Raw genomic sequence first — 22,910 nt, forward strand, 5'->3', positions numbered from 1 at the left:
CTGGCTGCAGCTTATGAAAACTTGGAATGAAACTCGTGATTTGTCTGAAAGACAGGGAGCAGTGTATACTTAAACCAAGATACTTTTTGCATTTAACTGAAGAGATGATTTTGCCCTGAGAAGGAGATGGTTTTTGAAGGAAGGAAATAAAAAGATTTGAGGGAGTTGTAGTTTTGGCAGCTGCTGTTTCAGTAATCTAACCTACTCAGGGAATCGATACAGAGCTGTGTGGAGCTTGTTGAGCTTTTTCCTGTTTCCGAGTTTTGCTTATGGCTAAGCATTTTACAGCATCATGGTGAAAACACAAAGAGCATGCATTGGAACTTTATAACAAAAGATAGCAGTCCAGGTTATGCTTTTGAATCTATTTAAGAAATTACTTGAAAATAAGTGATTTGGATTTAGTTTGATTTATATAAAGTATATTTTTTGCTAGTTCGTGATGCTAGATTTTCCTGTAACCTGCTTGTTGCATTATTTCTGTATCCAGCTAATGCTGCTCTGAAGCCATGTGCATGACTTACCTGAAAGGCTGGTGGAAAGGTATTGGTGTGGGCTGACAGCCAGTGCTGTGTTTTCTGCCTGGTTTGAATGACTAGGTTCAGCATTTCAGTCCATCAACTGAAATTAGGATGTGGAAGAGATTGATCTCATGGTTTCATCCAGGGCAGACTGATCTCATAAGCTGAAGAAAAGTTGGAAGTCGTAGTGGAGATGTCTATTTATGGATGAGTGTATATCTACCATGAATTAGTCACAATGGATTTTATATGAACAACTGTTTTGTACCATCTGCATCAATCTAAAAGTCTGTGTATGTCCTTTTGGATGATGATGTTTACTGTTGAAAACACAGGATTAAATCGTAGCTCATTTGACTGTAATTACTTTGGGACTCAAAGTCCTGGAGAATAACGAAGTTTGGGTGCAAGAAGAAACACTTCATTGGGAGTGCCTGGGCTGGCCATCTGCATTGGATGTTTGTCTCTGGCTGGTATCATGTTGCCAGTAAAGCCTGGAGCTCGCTAATGGGTGGCATTGCTGTCTTCACCCTGTGGTGCTGGAGGGGCTGGAGCTGCCAAGGGTCTGTCCCTGAGCTCAGCTCCCTCAGGGCCAGCTAGCAGGGAGGATATTTGGGGAGTCTGTCAATCTGTCTCAGTCTGGCCTCCTCCTTTAGACCAAGCTACGGTCAACTCTGGTCATATCTGAATTAGCTGAGCCATAAACTTTGCTGGGTCTTGTATTCTCCTGTCATATGCTGCTTCAGCAAAGTTGTAATGCAGGGCATGTGCTACTTGTACCAGCAATGTTATTTAAAACTATCCTTCCTGTTTGCAGATTTTAAAATTGTGAATGCTTAATGTTTTTTACAGCTAAATGAGTTTGGTATTACGTACGTTTTGCTTTATCCCACCCGTCTCCTGTTCTGCTGAATAATTTAGAGCTCATTGAGGCTTGAAATTGGTCACTTTCCAAGTGTGCTGCTGGTATCTGAGGTGTTGGGAAATAGCAGAGGAGACAGTTCCAAAATGATGAGATTGGGTGGTGTCTGGCCTTGTTCCTGTCAAAACAATTATTTCAATGCTACTGGAGTTTTGTTCTCGCACAACTGATAAAAATGTTAAGGGACTTAATCTATTATGTTGGCATCCTTTGAAAATAAAAATAGAAAGTCAGCATAGTGGGGTTAGTGCTACCAGGCTTTCTTCCAAGTTTCTAATAAGGAGAGGAGAAGGTAACAAAAGCAGAAAGAGTCAAATGACCTGAATAACTTTTAAGGGAGCCTGACTACTTCTGATTCCTGTTAAAGTGCAGTGGGTTTTCATGGGTGGAAGTAGAGCTCGGAGAGAAGCAAACTTCAGAAGCCCTCACAAGCTGACAAATGCTGGCTTTTTACTAGTTTCTGGGTGTATATCCTAGAGCCACATGTCTCTTTCCATACAAAAGACCTGAATGATGGACTTGAGAGGTTCCGGGTCATCTGCTGATGCTCACATGCATTAGTGGAATGATCAGAACAACTTCAAGTACTTTCTGCCGGAAAGAGACAATTAACTGATGATGATATACAACTTGTAGATTCAAGAGTCCTTGTTCTGGACCAATTTTTCATTGCTTCGCACACTATAATCATAAGATAAGTCAAGATGGTGTTTCTTGCCACTGTTCCTGCATTTAAAAAAAAAAATAAATAAATCAAAGTAGACTTTCCTTATACCATGCCTTTTTTTTTTTCATGTCAATTATGTCAGTCTTCCTTGGTGAGACCTCAACTGTAAAATTACTAAAAAGTTAAATGTCTCAATGCTAGTAATAAGACGCTTAGGAATTTGTAACATGGAGCATAAAAGCAAATTATATAATAGTGTAAATTTAAACATAGTGAGTCAGTGAACAAATAGAACTTATTTTTGGAACGTCTGTATAGAATAAGCACAGTCTAAGTGTTCAGTATGGGTTATATCAAAGATGAAGAAAAATGATCTGAGGCTAGATGGATAATAGAATTTTTCTGTATAAGTGTGTATTTGGTAAGTGAATGGATTTGAAGGAAAAAAATAAATGAAAGAAAGAGAGGTGTTTAACAGACTGGGGATAGTCTTTTGGCAGGAGGAAAGCATAGGAAAGGAGAGAATCCTGAAGATATCTGATAGCAGATATCACAGATATATTTCCTTTGTGGACAATACCAACTCACACATCCCATTTGTTAAATGTTGAAAAGTTGCAGTTAAAATTTTGGCTATTCACTGTTTGAAAACTATGCTGAAATTATGTGATTTTTTTTTTTTTTTTTTTTTTTTTTTTTTTTTTTTTTTTTTTACTGGGAATGTTTTAGAATGCTCTGTAGGATAAATGGGGGAAACATTCATTCCACTGAGAATTTGTTTTTCTTGAAGACGGGGACATATTGTAGAAAAATTTAGGTGGACTTTGGTTGATGCCTGTTCTCTAAAATGTGTTAAAATGTAGACTGCCATACCCGGGTGTTTGCTACTGTGTATGTATCTAATTGGATCTTTCAGAAGAGAACTCTTGCTTTTTCATAACTTCTATTGCAGCTGGTGAGGTGACATACTTTGCAATCCTTTCCTAATGGTAACTACTAAAAAAAAAATGAGTTGAAATACAAACCTTCAAAATATCAAAGCATTCAGTTGCTTGAGAAAGCTGCGTTTTGCGGGTAAAAGAGACCTGATGTTTTTTACGTGCTATCAGGGTCTCTGGGCAAGGTCAAAAAGTATAATGAACTGAGAAGTTGTCTGGTCATTGCTTGCCCAAAAGGAATGACAAAGTGAACTGTGTAGAAATAGCATGAAAAATGCCAAAGAGTGAGATGGATACTGCTTGGAGAGAGGGAGCTAAGTGTACTGGAGAGCAGGAAGGCAATGATGCTGGCCTAGGTATGCTATGGTGGGAAAAAGACTGTCTTCAGCAGCACAGTGAAGTTTTCACAGCAACATTCACAAACCAGAGAGGTCTTTTTTTAAATCCTGAAATTAGACATAATTTATTACTATTGAACTGTTGCTATATATTTAAAAAAAAAAAAGCACCACCTACAGAATTGAAGACTATATGTTGTGTACTCTGTGGAAAGTCAAGGGGTACCTTGGAATTCCTGTTGTGCTTACAAGTGCAAGACTCACAAGTTAGGTATATTTTTAGATATACTTGTATATATTTTTATGTATACACAGATATAATATATAGATAAATATACCCAAGTATATTTTATGAAATATCCAAGAAAACTCCTGATGGAAGTCCAACATGTTTGTGTTACGGGATGGCTGTGGCTGTTGGGGTGTGTATGGGCCTTTTCTTTGATTCATTTGAGCTCGAATATATGATCTATAATTCTATATATTTGTCTTTGGAGGAGAATAAACTTGATAAGATGAAGTAGTGACTTACACTAGCAGGACTGAAGCAACAGAAAGCTGGAAGGAATCAATAGGAGTATTTAGATTATTAGCATGATCCTTCTAATGTAATTCTTCTAGAAATAGTGATTTGAACAAAATGTTATTTAGTACCATAGAAGACTTTAAAATGCATGAGAGTTTTCATTCTGAGGTAATGCTAAGTTTCAAATGCTGCGAAAACTAAATCCAGGCACACTAGACATAATATAAAGTGCTAAATGAGCAATAATTTATTTTCAAATTGTAATCTAAATAACTAAAACAAAATTGTCACTTTTGTTTTATTATTTTAGCTTGTTTATTCATTTACAGTTATAGGTCACCTATTACAAAGATATCTTGAATGCATCTGCATTGTACTAATAAGATTTATGGGAACTAGTTATCGAGGTCATGCATTTAGCTCTCCATGTGAATGAATTGATTGTATTGAATGAATTAGGCATATAAGTGCGGGTGAAAAGTGTCACTGTGTATGGTCTTATTTTTACTACTGCAGAACCAAATGACATGTCAAGTTGCTCATTTTTTATTTTTTTAAAGATGACAGTTTCTAGCACCTTAATTGTGAAATCTATAAGGAGACTTAAATGGCTTACTAAATATTTAACAAGGTAAGGAAAAAAAAAAATCTATTCTTGTAGTATAGAACATCTAAAGGCTTTGTATGAGGCTGGAAAAATACTTCTCTGTTTTAATGAATTTCATGAATGTTAATTAGCCAAACTGTTCTGACAAGGTCTTGCCTCTTAAGTAGTGTTCTCCTATAGCTTCTCATTCTTTGAGACTATTATATAGATTTTGTGATGTCACAGCTGTCTTCATGGCAACATAGACGTCATTAAGTAAGAAGAAGTATAAACAAAGCAGCCTTTGTTCAAACCATTCGTTGAAATATATATATTTTTAAATTACAGAATTAAAAAAAAATCAGGTTAAAAAAAAAACAACACTCTAATCTTTGAATGTTTTCCAGGACAAAGTAATACGAGGTCTTCTAATTTAAAAATAAAATAAGTTTTTTTTTTTTTTTCCAAAGGGAGAACTTTTCTGTTAACTACTCTGATGAGGTAACAGCCTTCTCGCTTTCTGTATTACAGATGCCGCAAAGTTGAACTGCTGCAGCAAGTACAGATACATAAATGCCCCTCTCTTGTTAGTGTGTATATGAAAGGGTCATTAAAAAAACAAACGCTAAGTGGTATTCCGGTCTGAAAAGTGTTTGTGATCACCTGCTGCTATAAAGGCCCTAAACATCTACCATCATCTACAACAAACCTGTGAAACAATATAGGATTCTTTGCAGCACTTCAGGGAATTTCAGATTGGATTTTTAACTGTTTCAGCTTAACTTTAGTTTTAAGGTAGCATTATAGAAACCTAAAGTGAAAAGCAACAAATTCAAAATCTGTGATTTGAAATCGCAACCATGCTCAATCTAATAACTGGGTAGGATTTTAAAACTAGGCATGCTTTTAAAAATAGTAATCTGTACTAAATTATATGAAATTCATCCTAAGGCGTATGTTTGGGGATTGACTAAAGGGGTTTTCCCTGGAAGCAAGCATTCAGGATCTATCTAATTTCCACTTATTCCCTGTGGGTTTTCAGGAACTTCTTTTGAAGTGCTCTCAGTAGTCAGCTGTACTTTACCAGGTTAATGCTACCTCTGATCTGGGTTGTATGTTCATAAGAAATAAATAACTGTTACTCTATTATGTAGGTAAAGTCTGTCATCTGCAAGGATGTTGACTAAACATATTCAGAATACTAAAAGTCAGTAAAACTTTCAGCTTGTTCAAGTTAAACTTCGCTCAGTTTCAGTGGGAATTGTTTAGACATTTAATATGGTTTAAATGTCCTACATCAGCTGCTTCACACTGCTTGGCACCCTCTGTAGGACTGGCTGGGTTCGTCCCTGCTTGACACCTTGCTGCTGCAGCACCAGGGTTGCTTACCTTGATACCACGATTCCTCTGCCACCACAGACAGCTGATAATCTGGGTTTCAGACAGAGCAAAGAGCTGCAGTGATGCTTGAGGCTTTTTTCCTTTCTTCTGAGCACCCCAGACACTGAAGTGGCATGTACTTAGCTCTGGCATAACGAGTCCCTTCACTGATACAGGAGCTGTGGTATCTGAGACTGTAAACATCGGAGTTATCACATGACACTGGAGAAGTCTAATCATCCTTATCCGTACTGTGTAGTGAGCTCATGTCTGCAGGATTTGAAAACAATGACAGGTCTGCAAATGCCTTTTCAGCTCATTGCAGTTGCCAATATCTCAATTTTCCTTTCATCTGGAAAGCATTTCTGTAAAGAAGGTATTTGAACCTGATGAAAAAGAGCCATAAATGTAATAATTACTGAATCTGTTATTAATCTGAGAATCTGTTGGTTTTGATATGCAGATGGCCATCACACTTTAAAATAATATTTAACACAGGAGCAACTTGGGGCTTCACTTTTGCGTACTTGCTTACTTATAAAAGATGGGCTCTAATTGCAGTGATAATCAGAGAAGTCAGCCTATATTATACAGGCATTCAAACGATAAGATAATGATCGTATCTGTCTTTCAGTTGACAAATCTGTGCTTTCATGGCTTCCAGTGTGCAGCTGTAACTGTGGGGAAGCCCAGCGCTGCCTTCCCTGCCAGCAGAGTGCTGCTCCCAGAGCTGCTCTGCATGCATGAAGGGCTCTGCCTCTTTTCCAAGGGGTCAAAAGCTGGCCACGCCAAATTTAGTTTCCTTCAGAACACTTAAGTGCTCCCCTAGGGATGACTTGTGCATGTATGTGCCCTTCTAAATCATAACTTTTTTTTTCCCCTCTTCATCCCTGGTAAGGGAGAATTGAGTGGAGGAACGGACTGGGTTTCATCTCATCTAACATACTGATGTGTGAAACCCAGCTAAACCTAGGAAGATTTGAATAAGCTATTAAAAGGGTGCTGATTTTTAAATTCTAGACAAATAAAAACTAGAAGTAGTGGTTTTAATTTGGGGGGGAGGAGGGGAAGGTGGGAGAACTTGTCTGAATCCCTTACTGTCTTGCTACGTGACAGATAGAAAATGGTGTCCCCATTTTTTTTCCCCTGTCTAGACATCAAATAAATGCTGCTCTATGATATTTCATCCAGGAATTTAGTGTGAATTTAGAACCAAATCGAACCTTTTGGCTTTGTGAGTCGAATGTTATTACATCAGGCTTTGACCTTGGGATTTGTCAGCTCAGCCACCCTGTCCGTGTTGGTGTCTGCATCACCGGAGAGCAGCTGATGGGTGGCAGCAAGCAGCTGCAGGTCCCGGTGAGGTTGCGGCGCTGGTGGGAGGGAAAACATGAAACTATAACAGTGTTTTGCACTTAAAAATGTGCTAGAGCACATCATGGCTGAAGTTGACGTAGTGGACCGTATAGATGACCACCATAATTTGTGGAGTTTTCTTTGTGAAATTTAGATATTGTTTCACTAACACGGGTAATTCATACGTGAATTAATTATTACTGTAAGCTGATACAAGGTGAATATATATATATATATATATATATATATATATATATATGTATATATGTAAAAAAGCTTGTATGATGAGGAAAAAAATGAAAGTTTTATGTATCCTTTTTCAAGAATAGTTGTCACTAGTCAAACTGGGTTTTTCCTCTGACCAGTCTTTGGTCTCAAAAATAAAGGGAAGAAGGGTTTGTAGTTCAGAATCCTTCTCTTGGTGTTTGTAGTCAGTGGAGTTGTCTTCAGATTTTATGTCGCTTTTGATGAACGTGTTTACATTCCAGTACCAAGAAATAACTTTCCATTTGGAAACTAGGCTGATGTGAAACCAGAAATGTGGAGGCCCAGTGTGAGGGGACAGTGCTGGCTGCAGGATTACATCCTGCCTGGTAGCTGCCACCCTTCCCAAGAACATCAGAAGGAGCATCGGTGTGCATGCGAGGCCATCTGGGGACCTGGGGAATGGAGGGGTCAGGTCTGGAGAAAACTGCTTTGTTATCCAGTGTCATGGTAGCAGTAGAAAGGACGGGCTGGCAGAACAAGTCACCTTAAATACCCACGGGTTCTTGGCTGTCTATACATTTAAGTCCTTACGAAAACTAATGTGGTAAATTTGAAGGTTGATCTTAAATTATTCTTATTTTGCTGTTAGCCGCTGGCGTTTGTATTAATTGTAGTTTCATAACTGTAAAGGCTTTTTAATGAAAAATTAAAATGTAAACTTGGGAAGCACAGAAAGCCTTAGCTTTTGCTTGAAACTTGTCTTCTGTTAACCAGCACACTGTAAACTGTGTGTACACATCAGTCCTTTGTTGAGGCGTATGTCTTCAATATAACAAGTGTACATAGTAAGGTATACTTATAGAGAAAGGAACTGGCACTCACAGTCAGTGTAAGTTTTTTATTTTAGAAAGCATGAGAATGGAAATGAAACTTCAATTGAAATGGAAATTCTGTGGATTAAGGCACCTGCTTTCAATATATATATATAAATTTTAATGATAATGAATTTATTCAGAGATCATGCTTTTGAATAGTCAAGCAGCAAATTAGACTTATGTTTTGTCAGTTGTGTTGGCTTTTGGCAATTATAGTTAGGGAGTAGTTGCTTGGGGAGGATATTTACCTTTTTAAGAGCCTTTTTTATCACCCACTTTCAAAATTGCTGTGCTGAGATTTATTATAGATGCCTGTAAATAAAATTGGTTGGTATGTCTTTAAGGTTTTTTTATGTAGATTTATATTCACATCATGCATCCAGTAGCTTTATGGGAAATAAAAGTAACTGTGATATAAAAGGACTCCAGAAGTGAAATTGCCTCCAGGACAGGTACTGAGGAGAGCATCTGTGAAGTTTAGCACTCAGGGGGCCTCAAGTCAGAGCTTATGTGGTAGCAGGAAAGAAGTGTTGGAAGAACTGCTGCAAAACAAGGTTCTTTGGGGAATTTAGGTGGGGCAGCAATATCCTAACTCAACAGCCTTCTGGCTGTCTAAATTACTGTTAACCTCTGCATCCCCTAATGACATCTACCATCACAAAGGTAACTTTAAACTCTTTTGGCTTGCTTTGGTGAAATTATTATGAACATCACTGGGGTTCTCTCAGGTTCATCACTTATTTAGCTACAAATCAGCTAGCTATTCTTAGGATTTGAAATTAATAAGGCTTAGGTAAGATGATTTTATCTTTATGTAATAAGACAATTTTGATTTGAAATGATTTAAGGAGTATGATACAGCCAGATGTGAAGTGCCTATGATGTAAAATGATCTAGTGCATTTTAAACACAAAAAATGTGGTTTAACCTTAAGTTTCCTAATGAAATTAAATATTCATAATCTTAGTCCACACTACAATAAGGAAAGAAGTAAATCTGTAGTCCTTTGAAATCAGCTAATGAGGGCTTTCTACATTTTACTTCACCTAGCGAGTGTTCCTGTTGACTACTTAGGTTTATCACCAAACATGCAGTCTAATTGATTTTATACGGTAAGTCTGGTGTAGCATCAAAATCCGGAGAGAACAGTACCTAGCAGCAGTTACTAAAACAGAGCCGCTATTGTGAAGATAACATCAGCCCTTCCACAAGCTTTGTTTGCTGCTCTTTCTTTGCCATAGCCAGCACCCCTTGAGCTGGCTGACGCGCAGATGCAGAGCAGTGACCATCTTTGTGTGGCTCTGCCACTGAGCTGGCTGGATCTGCTTCTCACTTTCAAAGGGGTTCTTGACTGCAAAACCTGTTAGTTTGGGTGCAGAACCATGAAGATGTGCTTACCCACATGGCTGCAGGCTGTTCAACCCGTGTAGGTCGTGGTCCATGCAGTGGCTGGTTACTGCACCTGGGGGTTTTGAGCAAAGGAGCATCACTGCTCTTTGACTTTTGCTTTTGTGCCAAGCTCTGACAAAAAAAAATTTGATAAAAATTTACTTTGACATCAGTCTTATGAACTGAAACAGTGGGATTGGCAGTGCTGTAGTATCCCAGCAGGATCCAGTATCCTCGAAGTTGCATGTCATCACACATTTGTGTGACTACGTAGCGTTACCCAAGTAGCGCTCTGTAACAGGTAGTGTGCAAACACTGGGATGGATGTCCTGCCACAGACAGAGCTGGACACTCCTGGAGTGTATAAAGTAGTGGGCAGCCACAAGAGATTGATTCCTCCTTTGCACTGGTTACGTGAGTTCCACACTGATAATGTATTTTCAGTAGTAGGTTGAAAGTCATGGTGTTGAGCTGGTATGTTGTGTCTGGGTAGAGACCTGCAACACTTAAAATGTTCTCTGGCCTTTTTTTGGCCTTGATTTACTTGTCTTCTTGCATGCAATACTTAGTAAAGTTTATGGTTTGTTTATAGTGTGAAGGGCTTTGTGGTCTTTGGTCAAAGGTAGTATGCATGTGTGGTGCACTGTGTGCTCTGACAAATGTTGTGGTGTTGTAGGAATCTGAGTGAAACAGCAATGACGTGGTTATTTGCTGCAAGACTTTGTGTGCTTCTGGGAACAGGAGAGTTTTCTCTGATGCAATAATTCAATGTGTGCCTTCTGTCATAATATGTTGGTTACCTGTTACATTGTGCTGAGGGTTAAAATACAAACAAGTTGTTGGGAAGAGTAGAACAGAATGTCCCAAAATGCTACTTTTTCTTTCTACTCTTTTTGCTAAAGCCTGAAACTTTTGGATGGTAGCAGTGATTAGTAAAGCGCAGAAGTTTAAAGTTGATGCTTATGGACAACAATAGGAGAAGAGGAAACTGTCAGGGGGGAAAGTGTATATGCGTTTTCAGCTGAAATTGGTGTTTTCTGTGAGGCTAGAAAATGTGCTGGCAGAAACAATGTAGTAGCATGTTCTAGACTAAAATTAATGGCTGCAAGCAAAGAGGGAATGAGCATCCGCAAGGAAAAAAAAAAAAGAGTATTTCTGTGGTTTTAGTTACAAAATCAAAAAAGTGACTTCCTAATCACCACTTTTATTTTACTTTTTATTCTGTTTTTCAATCAATGAGATGATTTACTTTCCCTTTTCTGTTCCTTCCTCCCTTCCCCATGAGATTTTAAGGAAAAACTGTGCCTATGGATCAGGTTAATGACCAAGAAAATAAGTTTGTCACTTTTTCAGTGGTCTAATGAATCAAGATAATGGCTTCATTTTCTGCTATCTTTAAAAGTAGTTGAAATTCTATAAAATTCAAGATGTCATTGTAGAGTAGAGCACCCTGCGTTTTGTTGCTGGACTGTAGAAGGAAGCATGTGTTTGCCTCTAGGAAAATATGCATTTTGTTGAGAGACTTCTTTATTGACTGTTTCTTTTCAAGAGGCTTAGTATTCTGATTTTTTTTTTCCTATTGTAGAGGTCCCATGTACCATTAAACACGATTATTATTTTGATGAATAAGCACAGCTGGCATTTCTTTTCAATATCTGACTGCCTTCTTTTTGAGCTATAAACGTGCTGTTGTCAAGAGATTAGCCTTTGGGGTAGTGAGTTAAATTGTTCATTTCCACTAATCGCTAGACGGGACAGACATGCAACTGGTTAGACATGCTGATCTGAATGGTGTATGAGCTTCTTCCGTTTTGCTTATTGTGATATATGTATATATATATATTTATTTATTTAAAAGTTACTCACTGACGGTTTAAGTGCGTCATTATGCCTGTGCATTACGTAATTGGTTAAAATTCAGATTGTAAAATCTTTGAGTCTGGTTTGTAGTAACTGTAATAACTGCCTTCTGAAGTTCTTCAAACCCTTTTCCTATATCTTTTATCCTTGTATTCTCATTTATTTTTGTATGAAAAGATGGGTACCCACACACACTTACCCAATGTGGAAAGGAGTATGGATACGGGAGAATAAGAGGAAATAAAGATGGCTTTTGAAAAGCCTGGGAAACTTTCAGAAGTTCAATACATAGCAAATAGATCACTATCTGCCCTGAACGTAGGGACGAGCTGAAGTTGTGCCTAGAGAGCTGTACATGGGAAGGTTTCCCGTGCCTGCTGCAGTGCTGGGTTGAAGAAAGGGAGAGGCTAAGTAGTTAGGCTGGCTCTTAGAAAATTTCAGAGCAGGTTTGTAAGGGCAGTCTACAAGAGGAGCCCAGAATTACCATGTCGCCTATCGTCTTGGCTGCAACAGGAGAGGTCTGAGTTAGCCAGGTGCAGAGGGACAGGGAAAAGCACACACTCTAGAAACAAACTTCAGCTGGTTATCTTTTCTTCCACCCTGACCGCATATCTAGCACAGGAGGGCTTGTATTTCACTGAATTATGTACTGGCTCTGCACTGCACCTCTGCTGCTGCATTTCATGGATTCTTTGCGGTTGAGCCTGCAGAGAGGGCGACGGTTCATTTAATAGAGGCAAGCACTTCGGAACTAGAAACTAAAATAGCTATTTTATCTTATTGGAAGCAAAAACATAATCATGCCTAATTGTTGCAATAAGGTGGGAATTTATAATGAAAGGCAGAACATACTTTTGCCCTCATCAATTTGGGAATACTCTTACATTCAGCATATTTATTTTCTTAATTTATTTTGAGTAAAAAGGAATTATTTGAAGTTGATCAGTCTTCTTATTCTTCCCTTGGTGTGCTAGTTAGCTTTCTTTGTAGAAATGGAGATGGCTTAGGTAACTTAATACTGTAATGCCAGAAGAAGATGCTAGACCAAACTGTCTAATGTAGTTCAGAATCATCCATGCATCTTAAGTACCCAGTACTTCACTGACACTTGCTTTAGTGCTAATGGAATTATTTAGCAGTTGCTCTTAGTAAACTATGTAAATCAAAAATACACTGGTGTCCGTGGGTAACAGTTGTGTAGGAGGACATGCACATGGAACTGCATTGTACAGAGGTATATATATTCTATGCTTTATCATTTGTTAAAACATAAATATGCCTATGGATTGCATTGTGGATCTGACTTCTGTTCTGATGGAGGTGTTTTTATTCTTCAGTTTTGGCAAGCGCTCTGCAGGAAGCTTCAGGCGTGGCTGTGAATGCATTGTTTTAGAGCCATCTGAAATGATTGTGGTAAGAATATTTTTTATTCAGTTTCTTTCTTTCTTTTTTTTTTTTTTTTTTCCAGAGTAGGATGTAATTTTACAGACCAGCTTTGGTAACACTTCCGTTTACAATAAAACGTAGAGTCTTTTGTTTTGCCAAATGAGCTTTATAAATCTAAGATATCGTACATAACTTTCTTGCCTTTTCTTGCACGTATACTTCAATGTTGTGATAAAGGCATCTTTTTTATACAGTTGTTACATTTGCTTTTGCAGTTTCCTTGTAAAGCTGTAAAGTTTGCTTTTTGCTAGCAGAATAGTGGATTTGTTTTTTTTGTTTTGTTTTGTTTTTAATGCTGCCTTACTCATTGGTAAGTGTAAATGCTTTACAGTATTAAACTCTAGTTAGTTTAAATAATTGTTTGACTGAATTACATTTATTTTCAACTGTGAGGTTTTAGGAAAGAGTTTGAATATTTTAAGCTACTGTCAACTTCTCTACATGAGTTATTTTGTTAGTGGTGTCTGCTGTAGTCCAGTGGCAGAACAGCATCCTCCCTTGAAGGCTCATGGGCTCATGAGTTTTTAGTTCTCATTTGAGGGTCCATCATGTGAACAAATGCACAGTCAATGAGCTGAATGCTTTTTGCTGTGTTGCTGAGATAGTGATCATTTCACAGTACTGGTGTGACAACAACTAAGCCATATATAGATCTTAGTTCAAATATAGACTGTGACATTAAACATTTTCCTAAAAAGTGACAGTTTCTGTAAATCTTGGAGAAGCCCAGGAAGTTATAGTATAGCTTTAGGCTTACAGAAGAGAGAAGTTACTTAATTGTAACTCTTAAAAAGTACTTTAACTTCCCTTCTTGTAAATGCAGGCATGATTTTGTAGGTTCTAAGCACTTTGATCTTGCTTTAAACAGATAAAGCTGTTTGTATAATGGTAGCTTTTTGTCACGTTTTGGTCATATCCCTCCTTCCAATTCTACCTCAGAAAACTATCTTATGAATTTAATTCAATACAGTGAGAGACATGGAAGGCAAGTGTGAGAAATGCAAATCCCTTTTTCCTTATCCCTAAAGCTGTCGGCAATTCTACTTTGTTTAGAAGCGGCTAAATTATTCAACAGCAGCCCATTATTATCACCCTGTACTGGCCCCCTGATTTACCTTGCCAGCTTGTGTAACTGGTATCTGACCACAGGTTCAGGAAATGTCGTATTGTCCCAGGTTTGTTTTCTGGAGGGGTACTACTTAGCTGGTGTAGTTATATGCACGTCTACCTATCTTGTGCATTCCTACCTCAATAAGTTGTGAGGAAGAGGGATACAAAGAAAGGGCATATGGAAAGAAGCTGACTAAAGAGGAAGATAAAAGTAGGAAGCTTCTGTACAGACAGACAATGTTACTATCTCCTGGAAAAACAGAAACTGTATTTGTTTGTCCCCGTCATCTGTCCGTGTCCTGCCTTCCCCCCCTCACCCCCCATTGTTATGCTGAAAATTATGTTTAGTGACAAGTATGTGACACTTCTGGTGGATTCCTTGCAATTTCTTGGGAGTTTTTGTCTATTTCTTTTCCTTACTGAAATATACCGAGGACCCTTGCTAGATGCCTGAAACTCTTCTCTGCATCTTCAGAAATAGTTTAACCCTGCAGAGTAGATCGGAACTGAAAAATGAGTTAACTGAATCCCATGTATAGCCAGTGCTGATTTTTTTTTTTCCCATTTCCCTGTTAGTGTAGAGTAAGGTTTCTGTTAGTAGGATGAATGCAGAATAGATGGTCACTTTCAGCCAAATTACTATAAAAAGATTGTTCTTCTCTTTCAGGAAAACCAGAATTCTCAGTTCAAAAATTTCCTTTACAGTGTGCTATTGTGTAGTAGCTTAGGACTATGCCTTTTGAAGAATCTTAAAATTAGAAGCCTAGCTTTATATTAGCATATACCTAATTGTTATTTTTATTCTTCCTGCTCTTATTTTGAAATGATTTGTTCGTATATAGATCCAGTCTGTTAGATATCCTTTTTATATGCTTTCAAAATATTGAAGTAAATAATACTAAACAATGCTGCCTACTGAAGAGCAAAGCCTTTGCCATATGATGGTTAGGAAAGATCCCAAGGGACAAACATAAGTCAGTAGGAAAACTACCAAGTGCTGTCCCGTACAAGTTTTCTTTTCAAAAATGTGGTGAAGTGTTTATATCTGTGCAAGAGAAGAATTGAGAGGGGAGGGAGGAAACATTTTTTCCAAAAATGGTCATACTCAGTGCTTCTGTTTGTAGCAATAATTGCTTTTTTTTTTTTTTTGTCCCTCTGGGCATTTGATTTTCTTTTTTGTTTTAGTAATGGCTTTGCTCTTTGCAATGCAGAAAATGCAAGAAACAGCGAACTGCCTTTTTTTTTTTTTTCCATTTGAAATAGGATTTGTTTCTAACATGGAGGAACAGTTTTATTTCTTTTGGGAAATGACACTTGCTTGCATCTATTATAGGTTGATTATATGGATGAAAATGAAGAATATTTTCAGCGCCAAGCTTCTCATAGGCAATCTCGAAGGAGATTTAGGAAAATCAACCAAAAAGGGGAGCGACAAACAATTATTGATACTGTTGATCCTTATCCTGTGGGGAAGCCACCTCTACCTAGAGGCTACCATACGGTAAGCTGCCTGCATTTGTTTCACAGCAACATAAACAGTAAAACTGTTGAAAATAAAAGTCAAAATGGCTAGAAGTGCTGGTATTTCTGAAGATGGGTGTTTTGCTGGGGAGTTTCCCCTTAAAATATTGTGAATTTGGCTCCATCGGCTTATGTCTTAGTTCTGAGTTGAAAGTTTTTTTTTTGACTGTGATTGTCACGCATTATTTCTTAGTGTTCGAATCACTACTTGGAATTGTGAAAGAAACTGTGTTCTAATTTCCTTTTGATGATAGGTTTCAGCACAAATAGTGTACAGTGCTATTGGTCAGTTGATGAAGTGCTCATTCATGTATATGATAACAGTTGCTGCCTGAAAAGGACTGTACTGCATTGCAGTAGGCCAAATTCTTGGATTAGTTCTGTTATTTCTTCTTGGAATCCAGAACTTAAATGTCAAATTAACCTTTATTGATGGTCTGCCTCAAGAGCCTTTTATATACTTGGTTTCAGTGAGCTACAGTCTCTCCTTCATCAGGGAGATCACTTGGTCATTTTACTTGCTTTCTTTTACATGTATTTTGAGTAATCTTATATATTGAAGGCTTGCAGGCTTTCTCTTGGGATCAAAATAATAATTGTTACTCTACAAAATGTTTTGTTACATAGCTTTCAAATTGGGAAAAGCTCTCCTAGATTAATGTTTGGTATTGATTACACATGTAAGCAAAGTACTGGAAAAGCTGTTTGTATTTGACTCGCACTTGATTGCTTAAGCCCCCAAATCTGCAAGAACCGTAAAGGCATGGGCATAAATAACTTTGTGTATATTTAATCTCAGTGAGTTCATTTGGCTCAGTTTTGTACAATGTAAGCCACATGCATATAAATTTGCAGGATTAGAACTTTAGTTTCTAAAATACCGTCTCTGATCCAATGCAGAGTTGTAGGCTTTTTCCATTTTTCCTTTATCCTTATTCCTTGATTTGTTTGCCAGTTCCCTGTATATTCAATGTGTCTGTAAGTGTGTAGATGTTTGATTACATCTCCTGTTAATTATACAGGCTTTTCCTCATGAGTTGAATGATTACGTCTTATGCCAACAATTTGTTTTTTTGTTTATACAACAGCTTTTAATGGTTTAATTTTCAGTGCTGTTTTAATTGCTTCTAAATTTATTACGGATTGAGCCAGTTCACTTGGTTTGAAGATGAAATACTACTGATTTGTTTTTTGAAAAAATAAAAATGTGGAATTGTGCTTTGTAGGAGTTACAAGCACAGGAAGAATTTTTCTGTTGATGTTAGATGTGTAAAGAGCTTAGTAAGCCATTCTAGTGTTTTTTTTTTTTTTTTTTTTTTTTATCTAATATGAAGGGTAATATTTAGATTACACACAGTGCCATTTGCATTAGTAGGTCTATGCCTGTTGTATAAATTTCACTTTAGGTATACATAATGAGTTTTTCCAAGTTTAACTTCAGTACTAAGAGCAAAAGCCCATTGTGTACCATTTTGTTGTGTGAGTTCATAATGATTTTGTGTATGTGTTGGCAAATTCATTGCAGAGGGATTTCATATTGAGTTGGAAGAGATTGCCAAATAAACTGTAAAATTTGCAATAATTTCAGTCAAATGTTGCTTTAAAAATGTAATATGATGCGTATGACTCACTCTGCTTTTTTTCAAAGCAAATATTGAGTCAAACAAAACTCAAATGAGTTTTACAGTGTAGTAAAGACTGTCTCCATGCTGGCCCATTCCTTTCTATTTTTACAGTATTTGGTGATCTTAAATACATTGTTCTCCCATTCACTTCTATTACCAATTCCTTTTCTATTGCTTCAACCACACGTGTTAAAGACTGCATTGTCTTTTCTCCCTTCCTATTTCCTGTCCCTTGACGTTATATTTTTTTAGTCTTAATTTTTGGAAAAATCAACTAAGAAAGCGGATGTGTTGGAAACACATAGGAATTCAAAGCACGCTGTAGAACAGATCTTGAGGTCTTGTCACCCATCTATCCATTGGTCAGCATCTGTCAAGGTCTCATCTTCGGTTCTACTTCTGAATAATCTAAGCAGCATTAAAAATGTAAATGTACAGGTATTGCAGTAAATAATGACAAAGGGCAGACTGAAAATGGATGAATACAATGGATTTGTGTTCAGGTTTGCTCTTCGTTGTGGATGGGTTCTGGTTTAGGTGTTAGATATGTGAGACTCAATACAGCTGCTTTGATAGCATTCTCAAAATCATCACAATGTGTAGTTTTGTTTTATTTTCTAAGTAGTATGAACTTTTTGTTGATTAAATTATTAATGCTTAATTTCCAGTAGTTTCTGAATGTTTTTCTTCAGAAAGTGTTTTCTGAGGAAAATTTTATGAAAATGCAGAGGGAAGTATTAAACTATCTTAAGTGGAAATGCATGGCTGTGCTTTTCAAGAAGTTAAATGCTGTGCTCTTGGTTGTGGCATGGCTTTCTGCACACAAAGCCAACATGTAGGGGACAGCGGGCCCACATTAACATAATTTTAACATTATCTTCATAGTGGTGGAATGTACTATGGCATGTCTGATAATGTTCATCTTTTCCTTTCCTCCTATATGGCATTCATTTCATTTTGGCTCACAGGAATGCACTAAACCTCAGGTATTGTAACTTACTGTGTATGGTCCAATAACAATGTACTTGTGGGTTTGCAGTGTGATGTGTTGATGCTGATGCAATGTTCCGGCTAAAAGTGCCTCCTAGCCTTTGCTTTAACGCTGGAGCAATTTCACTATAATATTCAAAACGTGGAGTAAGTGTGGAGTTTGGTGACAGCACAATACCTCTTGCCTAGCCTGTTTGACCTTTCTTCCTTGCTTTGCTGTCATGTGATTTAGCAAAAACAGATTAATAAGCAAAGGGTACACATGAAATAGTGATTGACAGACATTTTACTTATGCATCTCTTCTATGACATAGAGGACTTACTCTTTGATTTCTACTTCCAGAAATAAGGACTCTCGTAGGTGTTTTGTACCTTTGTCACTAGAACAGGGAAATGGAGTGTGACAACATGAGCACAAAGATAAATGCTTGCAAAAGTGACTTGTGCTTTTTTTTTTCTGTTGATGTGTACCGATGTGGTAAAAAGCAGTCAGATTTTATAGACTCCTACCAACGTATAATGTGACCATTTTTTGAAAGGCTAAAGGACTGGGCACAGGCTTGCCAAGTTAAGGGAGGAAAGTGTGCCTGAGTGAATAAAGTATTTTGGAATGGCACCAAAACACATAAAGCACAGTTTTGACTAACATCAGATCTCAAATGCAATCAAAGAAATTTGAGGATCTGAATCCCATCTTTGGCACTTAAGTTGCATTTGTCCATGCCAAAATAAATAAATACTAAGCACCCACCAAATCCAACATTTGATAAGAATGTGTCTTGTCAAGCTATTAAATGTCTCCACTGTTACGCATTGAGAAATTTGTTGTGATGCAAAGAACTGAAAATAAAACAGTTTTCTTTACCTCCAGAATTCTTCCTTTCCCTCAAATATCACTTTGGTCAAATTTTCTGGTATTTAATTAGGAAAGATATTTACTTCAAAAGTTTCTTCCATATCACATTGCTCAGTTAATTCCTTTGAATGACTTCAAAGGATTAGATTTCAATATGGTTCCAGTATCATAGGCATTGACTTCTGTGCTGAAACTTGTTGTTCTGTAAGTATGGTACCTTCTGTGTAGGAACTCAGTTCCTTGAGATCCGCGTTCACCAGTTTTTCAGTGGAATGTGAGTCCATAAAACATTATGGCTAGTAGTGATAATGTACTCCTCAAGTTATGATATGAATTTGAAGTACTTCATAATGTTTTGATAATTTACCCTACAGCTTGAAGTTCGAAATAATGAGATTTCTAGGGGGAAATTGGAAAATTGAAATCTGAAAATTGAGATTTCTAGGGAGAAGAAAATGTAAACTTCATTATGTATTGAAATAACATGACGTCCTTTTTGACATCATTTTTACTTTGGTAAAATGTATTTGTTCTGATAAGTTCAGGCCAAGCTGCTTTTACTTGAATCTGGAAAACCTTGTTGAGATTTTTTTTGATAGAAAATAACTTTGTTGCTTGTTCTTATTGTATTTCAGAAACTGTTTTTAATAACATCTTCTGACTTAGTAATAGGAATTGTATTTTAACTTTGAAAGTGGATTGTCATTTGCATGTACGTTTACTGAAGGCTGTTTAACACTGTTTGATTTAGCCTTGGTTCTGAGGGACTTGACTGAAAAGGGGGGTGGGCCTGATCTCCTGAGAAACTGTAGCTTTCCTATTTTATGTTGATTTTTTTTTTTTTTTTAAATTTAAGATAGCATGGTCATTTATAGGATGAGTTTAAAACAGGGTGGACTTTTCTTGCAATATCTTATCAGCAATAAGCTTTCTGGCTGCTCTGTGAAGACTTGGTCCTGCCACATCCGAGTGTTGCCAAGCTGGTGGTTATAGGCCTAGTGCATGACAGATTTGGTGTAAGATAATGAAGTTCATAAAAGAAAAAGAACTTTGCTCAAGATGAGATGCTGTTCTTTAGCGGTGTAGAGGTTGCAAGTAGTGATTTATAACTCCTTGGTTTGTTATAATCTGTCCCTCCTGTGCTTTTTGATATTAAAACTAGGCTGTGGGCTTCTCCAAGGCTGTGCTATAGTCTTCACTTTGCTACAGGTAAAGCATCAGAGCTGACCATGGGGCTTTCAGAGAGGTGCTGATAGGCCTGTAGATATAATGCTGAAGCACCAGTGAACTGTCCTGAACAGAAACTGTAGTGTGTGACTTTTCCTGTCTGAGAATCTGTGCAGGTTTGAATTAGTTACCAGATTTAGGAAAATTGCTGTGAGTGCAGCCTCAGCCAGGCTTGTTGAAGCTAGAGAGGTTCCTGCACAAGGTCCCTTTACCTTCAGGTGGCTTTCTTGTCCCATTCAGCTTGAGATTCATGAGGGGACATCTGGTTCTCACCCGTCCAGAGGAAAAGAACATTGATAGAACAGTGACCATCAATAACCCTGTTTTTTCCCCCAGGTTACATGCATGTTATAATTTTATCCTCTCAGGCTGTGCTGTGGAGCCACTCGTCCTGCCAATAACATTATGGGTAGACGAGTATTCTCCTTAAGGATTTTTTTTTTTTTTGAATCGCCTGAAAATTTGAATGAGGAGAGCAGGAGATGAGTGGGAGGTTTTGGGGGGACTTTTTTAAGTGTTAGAACTTGGTCATTTGAAAGTCAGGAGCAAATGAACAAGTTGTAGGAACCTTGCTTCTTGCTAATAGCTTACCTTTCATTGGCAAACTCGCCTTTTTTCCTGATGATATTTGTGTTCACATTATCTAGTGAGAGTCTAAAAGTCCTGGACTGGAAGTATATGTTCAGGTGTTTCTATTTTATGGAACAGAATTGCCATTTATTCCCAAAAAATTGCATTATAAGATGATGAGCAGTGTTTCTTTGTGGTTAATACAGTAAGTCCAAATTCGAAAGTACTGATTCTATTCCAGGACTTTGTGACAAATGCCCAATGTAATTTTGGGCAACATTTGATGTTAAAAAACAGCATGTTATAATTACTTCTCTGTGTGTGTGTTTATTGTGTATATTGTATAATATACATTTTTGGTTCTTTTTCATGGACCATTTCAAATGATCGTGAAATAATGTAATGTGCTTGCTTCTCAACAATGTAGACTGTTACTGTGATATACCTTGCTACTATGTTCACGCATTGTATTCTATACAGTAAATTGATGCTAATATCTTAGTCTTAATAATATAGAATTCCAGTCATTGTAGTTTGAATCAGTTGGAACAGTTTCCAGATCAGAAGTTCCAGCAAGAACCAGACTTGTTCTGTTTGTGGTTTTGAAACATTCATTTCAGTAATGTAAGCAGAGAAATAGTCAAACCATAATTGTACTAAATTTACAGTTTATTATCTATAGAAGGAGGCACGATATGCAAGTACGATTTAATTGCATGTTTGCACAAACAATACGTGTTTGCATGAATTAATTTGTATTGATACAATCTTCAGTTTAAAATAACTTATTTAAAATAAATTCTATTTATCGTTCCTTAATGGAATGAAAAAGAAAGTGGCTAGCTGATTAATGCTGTCACATGTTATTGCCCTTTTACCAGGAGGGATATTTGTTCAGTTGCTTTTGTCGGCGTGCAAAATTCAGCATGTGATTTCAAATGATGCAACTCCTCTTGTTATTCCATGATGGTGATCCTCATGATTTGGAATGAGGTTAAAAGCTGTATGTCACACTAGGAAGTAATACAAAATACTAATTGTGTACTTAGTCTGTATATGTAATATTTTGAATACGTGCAGTAATGCTAATTCCTGAAGTGTGCGGTTGTATTATATATGAAAGGGTATTCTGAAGTGAGGCACATAAGAAAATATGAAAATTGTGGGGTAGTACCCGAAATACAAAATTCCTGAGAGAGTTTGGGCAGTGCCTGCTGACCTCTTTTGTACCAGGGTTACATATTTCTTTATGGGAACATCCACAGATAATGCAAATGACAATATGTAATTCCCATCCCTACATGCTGTATTTTGTGGCAAAATGTAGGCTCTTAGCCACACAGCTTGCTTCCTTCATCTGTGCTGTAAGGAACTGTTACTGTTTGAAGTACTTCATTATATTATGTATTATTGTTAGTATGTGAGCAACACTTTTTATGTGGTGTAGCACCCAAAGTAAACCCAAATTGTTAGATCTTCCTCCTTTTAGAAATGCCTACTGGCAAACTAATGCAAAATTAATGGTATGCAGTGTTATTTACTCAACTTGCAGCTTCTGTCAAAGGATGTCTATTTTTGTATATTACATCATCTCTGCTGCAGAACTCATGCATCCATTGGGATTTACTGTTCTTTCATTCCTTTTAGAAGGGCTTACATTGATATTGTAACTGGATTTGTAGTTGTGATTGGATTTGGAAATTCAAAGAGTAGTGCACTTCAATTTATGTAATATTTTATGCAACTGAGGTGTCAGTAATTTTACTGACAGTTTGATTGTTTCAAATACATTACTGACACTGGGTCTTGTTTACAGCTTGTAGAGTCAGACAGTACTTTATGACCACACGCATGTGAAGCTTTGGTTAATAATAGCATAATTTTCCAGTATAACGTGAAGTTTTTCTGGTATTTCTGAGTTGTGTTGTGCCTTTTTTGTTATACATAATACTGCTTTTCTGATATGGAGGGTATAGGACTAAATGCGAGGTTTGTCATTA

General features: G+C 37.2%; 1 protein-coding gene across 9 annotated transcripts in view; it reads left to right on the top strand.

Moving 5' to 3' along the window:
- RAPGEF2 (Rap guanine nucleotide exchange factor 2) overlaps positions 1-22,910 on the top strand; it is a 181,172-nt gene that overhangs the window by 81,593 nt on the left and 76,669 nt on the right. For 6 of the 9 annotated variants that reach the window (XM_068681101.1, XM_068681094.1, XM_068681087.1 and 3 more), the window contains 3 exons: positions 12,903-12,978; positions 15,455-15,622; positions 18,236-18,253. In XM_068681101.1, the coding sequence (XP_068537202.1) occupies positions 12,903-12,978; positions 15,455-15,622; positions 18,236-18,253 (262 nt within the window). The remainder of the gene's footprint in view (positions 1-12,902; positions 12,979-15,454; positions 15,623-18,235; positions 18,254-22,910) is intronic. The other 3 variants (XM_068681095.1, XM_068681093.1, XM_068681089.1) reach the window with 1 other exon arrangement.

Source organism: Anas acuta, chromosome 4 (assembly GCF_963932015.1).
Source record: "Anas acuta chromosome 4, bAnaAcu1.1, whole genome shotgun sequence".
Classification (NCBI taxonomy): Eukaryota; Metazoa; Chordata; class Aves; order Anseriformes; family Anatidae; genus Anas; species Anas acuta.